Source organism: Schistocerca americana, unplaced genomic scaffold (assembly GCF_021461395.2).
Source record: "Schistocerca americana isolate TAMUIC-IGC-003095 unplaced genomic scaffold, iqSchAmer2.1 HiC_scaffold_222, whole genome shotgun sequence".
NCBI classification, from domain to species: Eukaryota; Metazoa; Arthropoda; class Insecta; order Orthoptera; family Acrididae; genus Schistocerca; species Schistocerca americana.
The window spans coordinates 68,224-82,749 of NW_025725931.1; the positions used below are offsets into that span (position 1 = coordinate 68,224).

The 14,526-nt window shown below is 41.7% G+C and overlaps 1 protein-coding gene across 1 annotated transcript in view; it reads right to left on the minus strand.

Moving 5' to 3' along the window:
* The window catches only part of LOC124575170, a 62,127-nt gene that overhangs the window by 10,391 nt on the left and 37,210 nt on the right, over positions 1 to 14,526 (minus strand). The window contains exon 3 of the mRNA XM_047131157.1: positions 10,026 to 10,176. Coding sequence (XP_046987113.1) covers positions 10,026 to 10,176 — 151 coding nt within the window. The remainder of the gene's footprint in view (positions 1 to 10,025; positions 10,177 to 14,526) is intronic.

Below are 14,526 nucleotides of genomic sequence, written 5' to 3' on the forward strand. Positions count from 1 at the left end.
CAATGCCTTCTCTGCGTGATCACAATGGAAATACTATTGACGACAGTGTCGCTAAAGCAGAGTTATTAAACATAGCCTCCTGAAATTCCTTTACCAAAGAAGACAAAGTAAATATTCCAGACTTCAAATCAAGAACAGTTGCCATCATGAGTAACTCAGAAGTAGATATCCTCAGAGTAGTGAAGCAACTTACATCACTCAATAAAAGCAATTCTTCCAGTCCAGACTGTACACCAATTAGGTTCCTTTCAGAGTATGCTGTTACAATAGATCCATACTTAACAATCCTACACGACCGCTCACTAGACGAAGGATCTGTGCCCAAAGACTGGAAAGTAGCACAAGTCGCACCAATATTCAAAAAAGGTAGCAGGCATAATGCACTAAATTAAAGGCCCATATCATTAACAACAATATGCAGCAGGATTTTGGAACATATGTTGTGTTCGAACATTATGAACTACCTCGAGGAGAATGGTCTACTGACATACAGTCAACACAGATTTAGAAAACATAATTCTAGTGAAACACAACTGGCTCGTTACTCATACAAAGTGCTAAGCGCTACTGAAAAGGGATTTCAAATTGGTTCCATATTTCTAGATTTCCAGAATGCTTTTGACACTCTCCCACACAAGTGGCTTGTAGTGAAACTGCATGCTTATGGAATATCGTCTCTGTTATGTGACTGGATTTGTGATTTCTTGCCAGAGAGGTCATAGTTCGCAGTGACTGTTGGAAAGTCATTGAGTAAATCACAAGCAATTTCTGGTGTTCCACAATGTTGCGTTATAGGCCCTCTGCTGTTCCTTATCTATATAAATGATTTAGGAGACAATCTGAGCAGCTGTCATAGGTTGTTTGCATATGATGCTGCCATTTCTTGTTTAGTAAAAGTCATCAGAAGATGAAAACAAATTGCAAAACGATTTAGAAAAGATATCTTTACAGTTCAAAAACTGGCAATTAAACCTAAATAATGAAAAGAGTGAGGTCATCCACATGAGTGCTAAAAGGAATCCGGTAAACTTCGGCTACACGATAAATCAGTCAAATCTAAAGGCCATAAGTTCAACTATATATCCAGGAATTACAATTACAAACAACTTAAATTGGAAAGAACACACAGAAAATGCTGTGGGAAAGGCAAACCAAAGACTGTGTTTTATTGGCAGAGCACTTAGAAAATGTAACAAGTCTACTAAAGACTACCAGCACTATGTATGTCAGTCCTCTTTTGGAGTACTGCTACATGGTCTGGGTTCCTTATCAGTTAGCATTAATGGAGTACATCAAGAAAGTTCAATGAAGAAATAGGGGAGAGAGGGTCACGGACGTGATAAAGGATTTCGGGTGGACATCATTAAAATAAAGGCGTTTTTTGTTGCAGCAGAATCTTCTCATGAAATTTCAATCATCAACTTTCTCCTCGGAATGAAAAACTATTTTGTGACATTGTCCTACATAGGGAGAAACAATCATCATAATAAATTAAGGGAAATCAGAACTTGCATGGAAAGATATAGGAGTTCATTTTTTCCACACACTGTTCAAAATTGGAATAATGGAGAATTATTGTGAAGATGGTTCGATGAAACCTCTGCCAGGCACTTCAGTGTGATTTGCAGAGTATCCATGTAGATGTAGGTGGTGGAGGCAACATAATGGTTTTATCTTTTGCCAAAAAATAATGAACAAACATTGAAATGTGAGCGGGAGCTTTACCATGATGCAATTTCCACAAGTGGTTTGTCACAATTCTGGCCAATTTCTTTCGACTGCTTCATGAAAGCGCTCCATAGCTCTCAGGTATTATTCCTTATTGACCATATGACCATACGGCAAAAACTCATAATGCACTATCCCTTTGTAATCGAAGAAAATAGTGAAAAGAAACTTCACATGTGATAGAACTTGTCAAAATCTTGAATCTTCAGGCAGTTTCCATAGGGACGATTGGGTCTTGGTTTCGACATCATACCCGTATATCCATGTTTCGTCAGTTCTGGAGCATTGTCAGCTACATCCAGCAATTCCTGAGCGATCTCCAAGCAATGTTGTTTTCAGTCAAAATTCAACAATTTCATAACAAACATTGCTGCTACAGGTTTCATGCCAAAACATCTCAAAAACTGCCTGGCATGAGACAAAGGGTATGTTGACATCAACAACAACCTCTCTGATGGTGAGTCAGCCATTTTCCAGAACCATTTTCTTTACTTCTTCCACATTGTCATCAATAACAGATGTGCTCGGGCGTCCAGGGCGTTCATCTTCAACATGTGCTTGACCCACTTTGAAATTTTTACACTGCCCATGAACTCTTGTCTTACCCATAGTAGATTTGGCAACATATTGAATGCAGTGCTATACTCTATTCCCTTTCTCTCACAAAATTTAATGAAAACTCTTTGATCCATCTTTTTCAAAAGTAAAAATTCTCCAAGCACTTGAAAATGCGTATAACATTTTCTACTGTCAACAATAAATTAAATATCCAAAATAGCTGAAAATGTAAACATACACCAGGAAGAAGTGTACCAATAAGGTACAAAACAAAAATTGAAAATCAGATATAGCAAAAGCAAAAGATATTTTTCCCTTGAAACTCATGGCAATTTTCAGAGTTATTTCACTTCTTCCGAAAAATTCATTATGCAAAGATTCAGCAAAGGTGGTGTTCTGAAACTGGAGGAATAAAGAATGCATTTCAGACTTCATGGCCATCACACTTAAGAATTTGTATCCCAGAATTTTCTTGAGTAAAATCATATTTGTGATACCGAACTCATACCAGTTGTGACTGCACATACAAGTCTGCCAAGAATTCATGGAAAGATCAAACTGCCCATTCTGTTTTACATTTTCCGTGGTTCTCCTATATCATTTCAGGCAAATGCTGGCATAGTCCCTTCAGCAAGACTATGTCCAACTACCTGCCCTATCTTCGTACAAATATCCTTATATATTCTATGTGTATGTATATTTGAGCTATTTACACACAGGTTAGGTTAGGTTAGTGTTGTTTAACGTCCCATCGACATTGAGGTCATTAGAGACGGAGCGCAAGCTCGGGTTAGGGAAGGATGGGGAACGAAATTGGCCGTGCCCTTTCAAAGGAACCATCCCGGCATTTAACTGAAACAATTTCGGGAAATCACGGAAAACCTAAATCAGGATGGCTGGAGACGGGATTGAACCGTCGTCCTCCCGAATGCGAGTCCAGTGTGCTAACATTTACACACATCAAAAAACATTTTGCATCACCTCGGTATCGAGAGTTCCGGAACCTGTACAGAAAATTGGAATAAAGATCAACATAAACATCATTTCCGCCCTTTTTATTGCTCATGAAAACCACAAATTGCATTTTGTACCACCATACAGCGATACCTTCAGAGGTGGTAGTCCAGATTGCTGTACACACCGGTACCTCTAATAACCAGTAGCACATCCTCTTGCACTGATATGTCTCTGTATTCATCGTGGCATACTATCCACAAGTTCGTCAAGGCACTGTTGATAAAGACTATCCCACTCCTCAACGGCGATTCGGCATAGATACCTCAGAGTGGTTGGTGGATCCTGTTGTCCATACACAGCCCTTTTCAATCTATCCCAGGCATGTTCGATAGGGTTAATATCTGACTTCCTTCAAGATAGCAACACTGCTCGACTAGGCTGGCCAGCATATTCTCCATTCACAAGATGTGCATGATAGGTGCAAGAATTGTCATCCACGAAGACAAATGCCTTGCCAATATGCTGCCGGTATGGTTGCACTATTGGTCAGAGGATGGCATTCGCATGTCACACAGCCGTTATGACCCCTTCCATGACCACCAGCGGCATACGTCGGCCCTACATAATGCCACCCCAAAATAGCGGGGGACCTCCACCTTGCTGCACTCACTGGACAGTGTGTCTAAGGCGTTCAGCCCGACTAGGTTGCCTCCAAACATGTCTCCAAAGATTGTCTGGTTGAAGGCATATGCGACACTCATTGGTGAAGAGAATGTGATGCCAATCCTGAGCGGTCCACTCAGCATGTTGTTGGGCCCATCTGTATTGCACTGCATGGTATTGTGGTTGCACAGACGGACCTTGCCATGGACGTTGGGAGTGAAGTTGCACATCATACAGCCTATTGTGAACAGTTTGAGTCATAACACGACCTGCGGCTGCACAAAAAGCATTATTCAACATGGTGGCGTTACTGTCAGGGTTCCTCCGAGCCATAAGCCATAGGTAGGGGTCATCCACTGCAGTAGCAGCCCTTGGGCAGCCTGAGCGAAGTATGTCATCGACAGTTCCTGTCTCTCTGTATCTCCTCCATGACTGAACAACATCGCTTTGGTTCACTCCAAGGCACCTGGACACTTCCCTTCCCGAGAGCACTTCCTGGCACAAAGTAACAATGTGGACATGATTGAACCACGGTATTGACCGTCTAGGCATGGTTGAACTACAGACAACACAAGCCGTGTAACTCCCTGGTGAAATGACTGGAACTGATTGGCTGTTGGACCCCCTCCATCTAATAGGTGCTGCACATGCATGCTTGTTTACATCTTTGGGTGGGTTTAGTGACATTTCTGAACAGCCGAAGGGACTGTGTCTGTGATACAGTATCCACAGTCAATGTCTATCTTCAGGAGTTCTGGTAATGGGGTGATGCAAAACTTTTTTTGATGTGTGTATTATAACTATACTATGTTGACAAATCCAATACCATCATAATATAGTCCTTGGCTGGCTGCATGGATGGATAGTTGCTGTTGTTGTTGTGGTCTTCAGTCCTGAGACTGGTTTGATGCAGCTCTCCATGCTACTCTATCCTGTGCAAGCTTCTTCATCTCCCAGTACCTACTGCAACCTACATCCTTCTGAATCTGCTTAGTGTATTCATCTCTTGGTCTCCCCCTACGATTTTTACCCTCCACGCTGCCCTCCAATACTAAATTGGTGATCCCTTGATGTCTCAGAACATGTCCTACCAACCGATCCCTTCTTCTGGTCAAGTTGTGCCACAAACTTCTCTTCTCCCCAATCCTATTCAATACCTCATTAGTTATGTGATCTACCCACCTTATCTTCAGCATTCTTCTGTAGCACCACATTTCGAAGGCTTCTACTCTCTTCATGTCCAAACTATTTTCGTCCATGTTTTACTTCCATGCATGGCTACACTCCATACAAATACTTTCAGAAACGACTTCCTGACACTTAAATCTATACTCGATGTTAACAAATTTCTCTTCTTCAGAAACGCTTTCCTTGCCATTGCCAGTCTACATTTTATATCCTCTCTACTTCGACCATCATCAGTTATTTTACTCCCTAAATAGCAAAACTCCTTTACTATTTGAAGTGTCTCATTTCCTAGTCTAATTCCCTCAGCATCACCCGACTTAATTAGACTACATTCCATTATCCTCATTTAGCTTTTGTTGATGTTCATCTTATATCCTCCTTTCAAGACACTGTCCATTCCGTTCAACTGCTCTTCCAAGTCCTTTGCTGTCTCTGACAGAATTACAATGTCATCGGCGAACCTCAACATTTTTATTTCTTCTCCATGGATTTTAATACCTACTCCGAATTTTTCTTTTGTTTCCTTTACTGCTTGCTCAATATACAGATTGAATAACATGGGGGAGAGGCTACAACCCTGTCGTACTCCCTTCCCAACCACTGCTTCCCTTTCTTGTCCCTCGACTCTTATAACTGCCATCTGGTTTCTGTACAAATTGTAAATAGCCTTTCGCTCCCTGTATTTTACCCCTGCCACCTTTAGAATTTGAAAGAGAGTATTCCAGTCAACATTGTCAAAAGCTTCCTCTAAGTCTACAAATGCTAGAAACGTAGGTTTGCCTTTCCTTAATCTTTCTTCTAAGATAAGTCGTAAGGTCAGTATTGCCTCACGTGTTCCTGTATTTCTACGGAATCCAAACTGATCTTCCCCAAGGTCGGCTTCTACTAGTTTTTCCATTCGTCTGTAAAGAATTCGTGTTAGTATTTTGCAGCTGTGACTTATTAAACTGATAGTTCGGTAATTTTCACATCTGTCAACACCTGCTTTATTTGGGATTGGAATTATTATATTCTTCTTGAAGTCTGAAGGTATTTCGCCTGTTTCATACATCTTGCTCACCAGATGGTAGAGTTTTGTCAGGACTGGCTCTCCCAAGGCCGTCAGTAGTTCCAATGGAATGTTGTCTACTCCGGGGGCCTTGTTTCGACTCAGGTCTTTCAGTGCTCTGTCAAACTCTTCACGCAGTATCGTATCTCCCATTTCATCTTCATCTACATCCTCTTCCATTTCCATAATATTGTCCTCAAGTGCATCGCCCTTGTATAGACCCTCTATATACTCCTTCCACCTTTCTGCTTTCCCTTCTTTGCTTAGAACTGGGTTTCCATCTGAGCTCTTGATGTTCATACAAGTGGTTCTCTTATCTCCAAAGATCTCTTTAATTTTCCTGTAGGCAGTATCTATCTTACCCCTAGTGAGATAAGCCTCTACATCCTTACATTTGTCCTCTAGCCATCGCTGCTTAGCCATTTTGCACTTCCTGTTGATCTCATTTTTGAGACGTTTGTACTCCTTTTTGCCTGCTTCATTTACTGCATTTTTATATTTTCTCCTTTCATCAATTAAATTCAATATTTCTTCTGTTACCCAAGGATTTCTACTAGCCCTCGTCTTTTTACCTACTTGATCCTCTGCTGCCTTCGCTACTTCATCCCTCAAAGCTACCCATTCTTCTTCTACTGTATTTCTTTCCCTCATTCCTGTCAATTGTTCCCTTATGCTCTCCCTGAAACTCTGTACAACCTCTGGTTCTTTCAGTTTATCCAGGTCCCATCTCCTTAAATTCCCATCTTTTTGCAGTTTCTTCAGTTTTAATCTACAGGTCATAACCAATAGATTGTGGTCAGAGTCCACATCTGCCCCTGGAAATGTCTTACAATTTAAAACCTGGTTCCTAAATCTCTGTCTTACCATTATATAATCTATCTGATACCTTTTAGTATCTCCAGGGTTCTTCCATGTATACAACCTTCTGTCATGATTCTTAAACCAAGTGTTAGCTATGATTAAGTTGAGCTCTGTGCAAAATTCTACCAGGTGGCTTCCTCTTTCATTTCTTAGCCCCAATCCATATTCACCTACTACGTATCCTTCTCTCCCTTTTCCTACACTCGAATTCCAGTCACCCATGACTATTAAATTTTCGTCTCCCTTCAGTATCTGAATAAATTCTTTTATTTCATCATACATTTCTTCAATTTCTTCGTCATCTGCAGAGCTAGTTAGCATATAAACTTGTACTACTGTAGTAGGCATGGGCTTCGTGTCTATCTTGGCCACAATAATGCGTTCACTATGCTGTTTGTAGTAGCTTACCCGCATTCCTATTTTCCTATTCATTATTAAACCTACTCCTGCATTACCCCTATTTGACTTTGTGTTTATAACCCTGTAGTCACCTGACCAGAAGTCTTGTTCCTCCTGCCACCGAACTTCACTAATTCCCACTATATCTAACTTTAACCTATCCATTTCCCTTTTTAAATTTTCTAACCTACCTGCCCGATTAAGGGATCTGACATTCCACGCTCCGATCCGTAGAACGCCAGTTTTCTTTCTCCTGATAATGACATCCTCTTGAGTAGTCCCCGCCCGGAGATCCGAATGGGGGACTATTTTACCTCCGGAATATTTTACCCAAGAGGACGCCATCATCATTTAATCATACAGTAAAAGCTGCATGCCCTCGGGAAAAATTACGGCCGTAGTTTCCCCTTGCTTTCAGCCGTTCGCAGTACCAGCACAGCAAGGCCGTTTTGGTTATTGTTACAAGGCCAGATCAGTCAATCATCCAGACTGTTGCCCCTGCAACTACTGAAAAGGCTGCTGCCCCTCTTCAGGAACCACACGTTTGTCTGGCCTCTCAACAGATACCCCTCCGTTGTGGTTGTACCTACGGTACAGCTATCTGTATCGCTGAGGCACGCAAGCCTCCACACCAACGGCAAGGTCCATGGTTCATGGGGGGGGGGATAGATGGATGAATAAATGAATGAATAACTAAATATAAATTTTTTTACATAAAATCACATAATTCTTTGACATTAGAGCATCTCGAAAAGGGCCTTACCAAAGACCATCAGAGAATAAAGAATAGTTCACAAATATAGAGGAGTGAAAAGTGGAAACAGTTTTCAAGGAGCCACACTAACAAAGAAGGAAAATTAGGGTTAATGTCCTGTCAATGACAAGAGAACACTTTCAAAATACATCATAACTGCACTGAGTGATTTACAGAAACATGGGAAGCCTAAATCTGGATGACTGATGGGGATTTGACCCTTGTTGAACCAAAATCAGACTCGATACAGATTGCCTAGGCTAGTGTTCATATATAAGCTTGTGATCTTCGGTTTATGTACCTGAATGATCAGACTGATGAACTCCATGAACAAGCTGATTAAACTGGACTCCAAGTCTTGATTAGAGAGAAAAAATTAACATAACTATACAAAATATACAGCAATATTAAGGATTCATTGATGAAAATGAAACTGGTGTAGGATGATAATCAGTGAGCCAGTCCTTCAAATACCTAAAAAGAGTGGCTGACAATGACTGGAGGTTTTGAAAGCATCAGAAACAAACATCTTAATGTAAAAGATGCAAAGAGAGAACTTGAGAAGCTCAAACAAACAACTGAAAAAAAAAGAAAGAAAAATGTAGGTCAGGAAAAACAATGAGGTGCATAACGCTGTGGGAAACATACATTACAGTGTTATTAAGATAATTTGCAACTTTTGACAGTTTGGCAAGGATCCAATGGACTGGAGCAGTGTTGTCAACACGTGCTGACCAGAAGTCACAGAAGCTACTGATGCTTTATAGCACATGCTACTGTTGACTGATGCGGCAGCAACAAAGTTAACTACACCTACCTGACTGTTGGTGGAGTCTCATCACTGGTAATACTGGAGCAATGTTGTTAGCCCTCTTCCACCCATCTGAACATCAAAAGTGAAAAGTTATTTTGATCACACTACTCCAAGGCAGTTAAACTTACTTCCTTCGGCCACACGTCCCATAAGAATAATAACACAAGGACCCTAACAGAACTCTGAAAGCTCAATGGCAAAACAATACACATAAAGAAATGGTTGAAGATTTAATGATGAATTGGGTAACGAAACTAGGTGCACTGTATATGAACATACTTAAACAGAAGACCAATGACTGCAGAGTACCAAAAATGCTGTTTGTGTCCACTAAAAATTAGCCATAGGCTGAGGAAGGAAAAAAAACTTCCACCCAGAATATTAAAGGCCTGTGAACAAGGAAATGATGGGAAAAAAAGGACGATTGGGGACTGGCATAAACGTTGTACAAAGAGGTTCTGATCTGATAAAACAGAGAGGATAAGTTTACTACAGGACTGAGAAGAAAAGTCTCCCTGGATTCTGGACCAAGGAGGACAGCATGCATTTTTTACTGCGTTTGTTCTTGCTACATCTCGCGGCACTATCCTGGTTAGTTAGACGCATGTTCCATGGATCATGATATTAGCCTCTCACTATGATATGGAACAAGTCAGTTTTATGATCACAGTACACCCTCTTAGCAGAAAACAAGGCAACATACTGACCATTTACATGATATCTTAAGTTTTTCTCTTTTTTAACATACATACAGTGATTTACACTAAACTATGTTCAGTGTCTCTCTAACCTTCTCTTGAAAAAAATAAAACACACACACACACACACACACACACACACACACACACAAGGGTATTATTGTATTACAACACATTCAGAAATTCTTCTACTGAGTAGCAGCGTTGTCAAGAGGATATGATTTCAATTTGTGTTTGAAGTTAACTATATTATCCATTGAATTCTTAAATTCTTATCTCACTGAGTATTTGGTCAAAGACCTTTATGACTGAACACCTCATCCTTTCTGTGTCACATCCAACAAAAAAGAGTGTTACTTTTTCCAACAAACAAAGAAAAATATTTTGTGCTCTTACTTGAGTTTCTCTGGTACGTTTGTTTGTTGAAGCAGCTGCTTCAACAGAGTGCCTCAATCTTGTTTTGTCACACACACGCATTCTGTATGTGGAAATACTTGAGCAGCTACAGCTAGAACAAACACAAGAGGAAAAGATGAAAATGTGGAAAAAGGAAACTTTTAACATAATTTAGTTTCGCATTTATACTAGGCAGTGTCAAGGAATTAGCTTACAGTGCACTTTTAACAATTTTCTCCATACTGTCATTTGACCACAAGACAGACTCCCATATGGATGACACACAAATAGACGTACCTGTTGTTGAGAAACAACTGAAACATTTGAAAACAAATAAATCATCAGGTCCAAATGGAATCCCAGTTTGATTGTACAAAGATTACTCTACAGCACTGGCCCCTTACCTAGTTTGCACTTATCGTTAATCTCTTGCCCAGCACAAAGTCCCAAGCGACTGGAAAAAAGTGCAGGTGACTCCAGTATATATGAAAAGTAAAAAAATGGACCCACAAAATTACAGATCAATATCCCTAACTTCTGTCTGCTGCAGAATCCTTGAACATATTCTCAGTTCGAATATAATAAACTTTCTTGAGACTAAGGTACTTATGTTCACAAATCAGCATGGATTTAGAAAGCATTGCTCGTGTGAAACTCAGCTTGCCCATTTCTCACATGATATACTAAGAACCACTGATGAAGGGCAACAGGTAGATTCCATATTTCTAGATTTCTGGAAAGGAATTGACCGGGTGAAAATTGCAGGCTCTTAACAAAGGAACGGGCATATGGAATAAGTTCATAGATATGTCAGTGGCTCACAGAATTTTTAAATAATAGAGGCAAGGATATTGTCAGGAGCGCCCCAGGGAAGTGTGATAGAACCACTGTTGTCCTCTATACACATAAACAATTTGGTGGACAGGGTGGGCAGCAATCTGCAGTTGTTTGCTGACGATGCAGTGGTGTATGGTAAGGTTTTAAAGTTGAGTGTCTGTAGGAAGATACAAGGTGGTTTAGACAAAATTTCCAGTTTGTGTGTTGAATGGCAGATAGCTCTAAATGCGGAAAAATGTAAGTTAATGCAGATGAGTAGGAAGAACAAACCTATAATGTTTGGATACAGTATTACTAGTTCCCTGCCTGACAGTCAAATTGTTACAATATCTGGGCGTAACATTGCAAAGCACTATGAGGTGGAATGAGCACGTGAAAAGTGTGGTAGGGAAGAATGGTTCACCTGTAAAGGAGACCTTATATAGAACACCGGTGCAACCTATTCTTGAGTACTGTTTAAGTATTTGGGATCTGTCCCAGGTCAGATTGAAGGAACGCATCGAGGCAATTCAGAGGTGGGCTGCTAGATTTGTTCAAATGGCTCTGAGCACTATGGGACTTAACATCTATGGTCATCAGTCCCCTAGAACTTAGAACTACTTAAACCTAACTAACCTAAGGACAGCACACAACACCCAGTCATCACGAGACAGAGAAAATCCCTGACTCCGCTGGGAATCGAACCTGGGAACCCGGGCGTGGGAAGCGAGAACGCTACCGCACGACCACGAGCTGCGGACGCTAGATTTGTTACCAGTAGGTTTGAACAATATGTAAGTGTTACGGAGCTGTTTCGGGAACTCAAATGGGAATCCATGGAAGAAAGGCAATGTTCTTTTTTGAGAAACACTATTGAGAAAATTCAGAGAACCAGCATTCGAAGCTGGTTGCCAAACGATTCTACTGCAGCCCACATACATTGTGCTTAAGGACCACAAAGATAAGATACAAGACATTAGGGCTCATATGACAGTCTTTCCCTCACTCTATTTTGAGTGGAGCAGGAGGAGAAATGACAAGTAGTGATACAGGGTACCCTCCGCCACGCAGAGTACAGTGGCTTGCATAGTATCTGTGTAGATGTAAATGTAGATACTGTTTTTTCTAGTGACAATGACTTTAATTACTCAAGTTAACTGATTCAAAGGCTGAGTTTATGTAATGAAATGGATTGTCTGCTGGTCCTGCTGTTAATGTACCCTTCAAGGAGTTGCAAAAGAAATGCCTTTGGAAAGCAGTGATACTATTGTGGAGCTAAGGGTTTTTGGAGGAAAGGTCCATGATTGTGTTTTGTGTCTCTTTAGATGAGAGGGGGCTTTTGAGGGTGGGGCAGTCCCACAGAAGTATCAGTTCTTTCCAAAGCCCTTACCTTTGCCTCACTCCCAAATTCAGTCATGCTGGACTTGTTAACAACCTTTGCTCAGTTCCTACAGTGAAAACACTTTTTCGCCATCAACCCTACCAATCAGACTCAACCAAAGACCAATGTGGAACCCAGCCTGACCCAGTTCACTTCTCCATCCAACTGTGCCCCCCCCCCCCCCTCCACCCCTGCCCTCAAATTACCCCCTGATAACTTTACAGAATTTCTTAACCTCGAACCTTGTGTCGCCATCATTCCCCAGACCCCTCAAGACACAAGCTCACCTTACAGTCACACAAAAAACCACAATCCACCACCTAAAAACAGATCCCAACATTATAATACTACCTGCTGACAAAAGGCTCCACCACTGTTGTTTGAATCGCAAGGATTACCTGGCAGAAGAACTTCATCAGTTGTCAGATTTGTTCGCCTACAAAACCTGCCATAGTGACCCCATTCTGAAAATCCAGCAGGATCTCCAGTCTGTCCTCAAATCCATAGGCTGGTCCCAGAACCTCTCCCTAGGGTCTACATCTCTTCTCAACCCTACCACTTCCCATACTTCTACCTTCTACATGCTTCCTCAAGTCTATAAACCCAACCGCCCAGAACACTGCAATGTGGCCAATTACTGTGCCCCTCCTGAAAGACATAGACCAACACTCCAACCTCTTACCTGTAACCTACTCTCCTATATAAAAGATACCAATCATTTCCTCCACCAACTCTGTACAGTTTATGTTCCTTTACCACACTGTGCCCTGCTTGTCACTACTGAAGCCTCCTCCCTTTACACTAACATCTCTAATGCCCATGGCCTTGCTGCTATTGAACGCTACCTTCCTCAATGCCCAACAGATTCCAAACCTACAATCTCATTCCTGGTCACCATGACCAACTATAACCTCACTCCCAATTACTTCTCCTTTGAAGGCATCACCTACAAACAAATCCGGGTACAGGAATGGGCACCCACGTGGCACTATCCTATGACAACCTAATCATGGGGCATTTAGAAGACTCCTTCCTAACCGTACAGATTCCCAAACTTCTCACCTGGTTCAGATTCACTGATGACATCTTCGTGATCTGGATCGAGGGTGAGGACACCCTATCCACATTCCTCCAGAACCTCAACAGCTTCTCTCCCATTTGCTTCACCTAGCCCTTCCTCGATGTTGACCTCCACCTCCTACATCAGTACCTCTATCCATTTCAAACCTACCAACCACCAACAGTATCTCCACTTCTACCGCTGCCACCCAATCCATACAGCCTAGCCACCAATGGCTGTCGCGCCTGTAGTGGGCAGTGGCCCCTCTTGAAATAAACCATTGGTCTCACTGAGACCTTTACAAATTGTAATTATTCTCCCAACCTTGTACAAAAACAGATCTCCCATGCCTCAGCTCTACAGTCACCCACCACTTCCCAAAGCCCCACCGTTCAGCCGCAAAGGATCATTCCCCTTCTGACTCGGTACCACCTAGGACTGGAACAACTGAATCACATTCTCTACCAGGGTTTTGACTACCTCTCATTGTGCCCTGAAATTAGGAATGTCCTACCCACTACACTTCCCAACCCTCCCAAGTGGTCTTCCACCACCTACCGAACCTACACAATATCCTCATCCATCCCTACACAACCCATGCCTCCAACCCCTTGCCATACCTGTAGTAGACCTAGATGCAAGACCCGTCCCATGTCTCCTCCCACCACCATCTCCTCCAGACTGGCCACAAACATCACCTACCATCAACGGCAGGGTTACCTGTGAAACCAAACATGTGATCTACAACCTAAGCTGCAAGCACTGTGCTGCATTCTACGAGGGCATGACAACCGAAAAACTGTCTGCCTACACAAGTGGCCACTGAAAAACTGTAGCCAAGAAACAGCTGTACCACCCAGTTGCTGAGCACGCTGCCCAACACCTCCAGTACCTCCTCATTAGTTACATGATCAGCCAATCTAATATTCAGGATTCTTTTGTAGCACCACTTTTCAAAAGCTTCTATTCTCTTCTAGTCTAAACTGTTCATCATGCATGTTTCACTTGCTAACACTTAAGTCTGTATTCGAAGTGAACAAATTTCTCTTCCTCAGAAATGCTTTTCCTGCCATTGCAAGTCTAAATTTTATATCCTCTCTACTTTGGCATCATCTCTTATTTTGCTGCCCAAATAGCAATACCTATCTACTGCTGTAAGTGTTGTTTCCTTATCTAATTCCCATAGTATCACCTGATTTAATTCC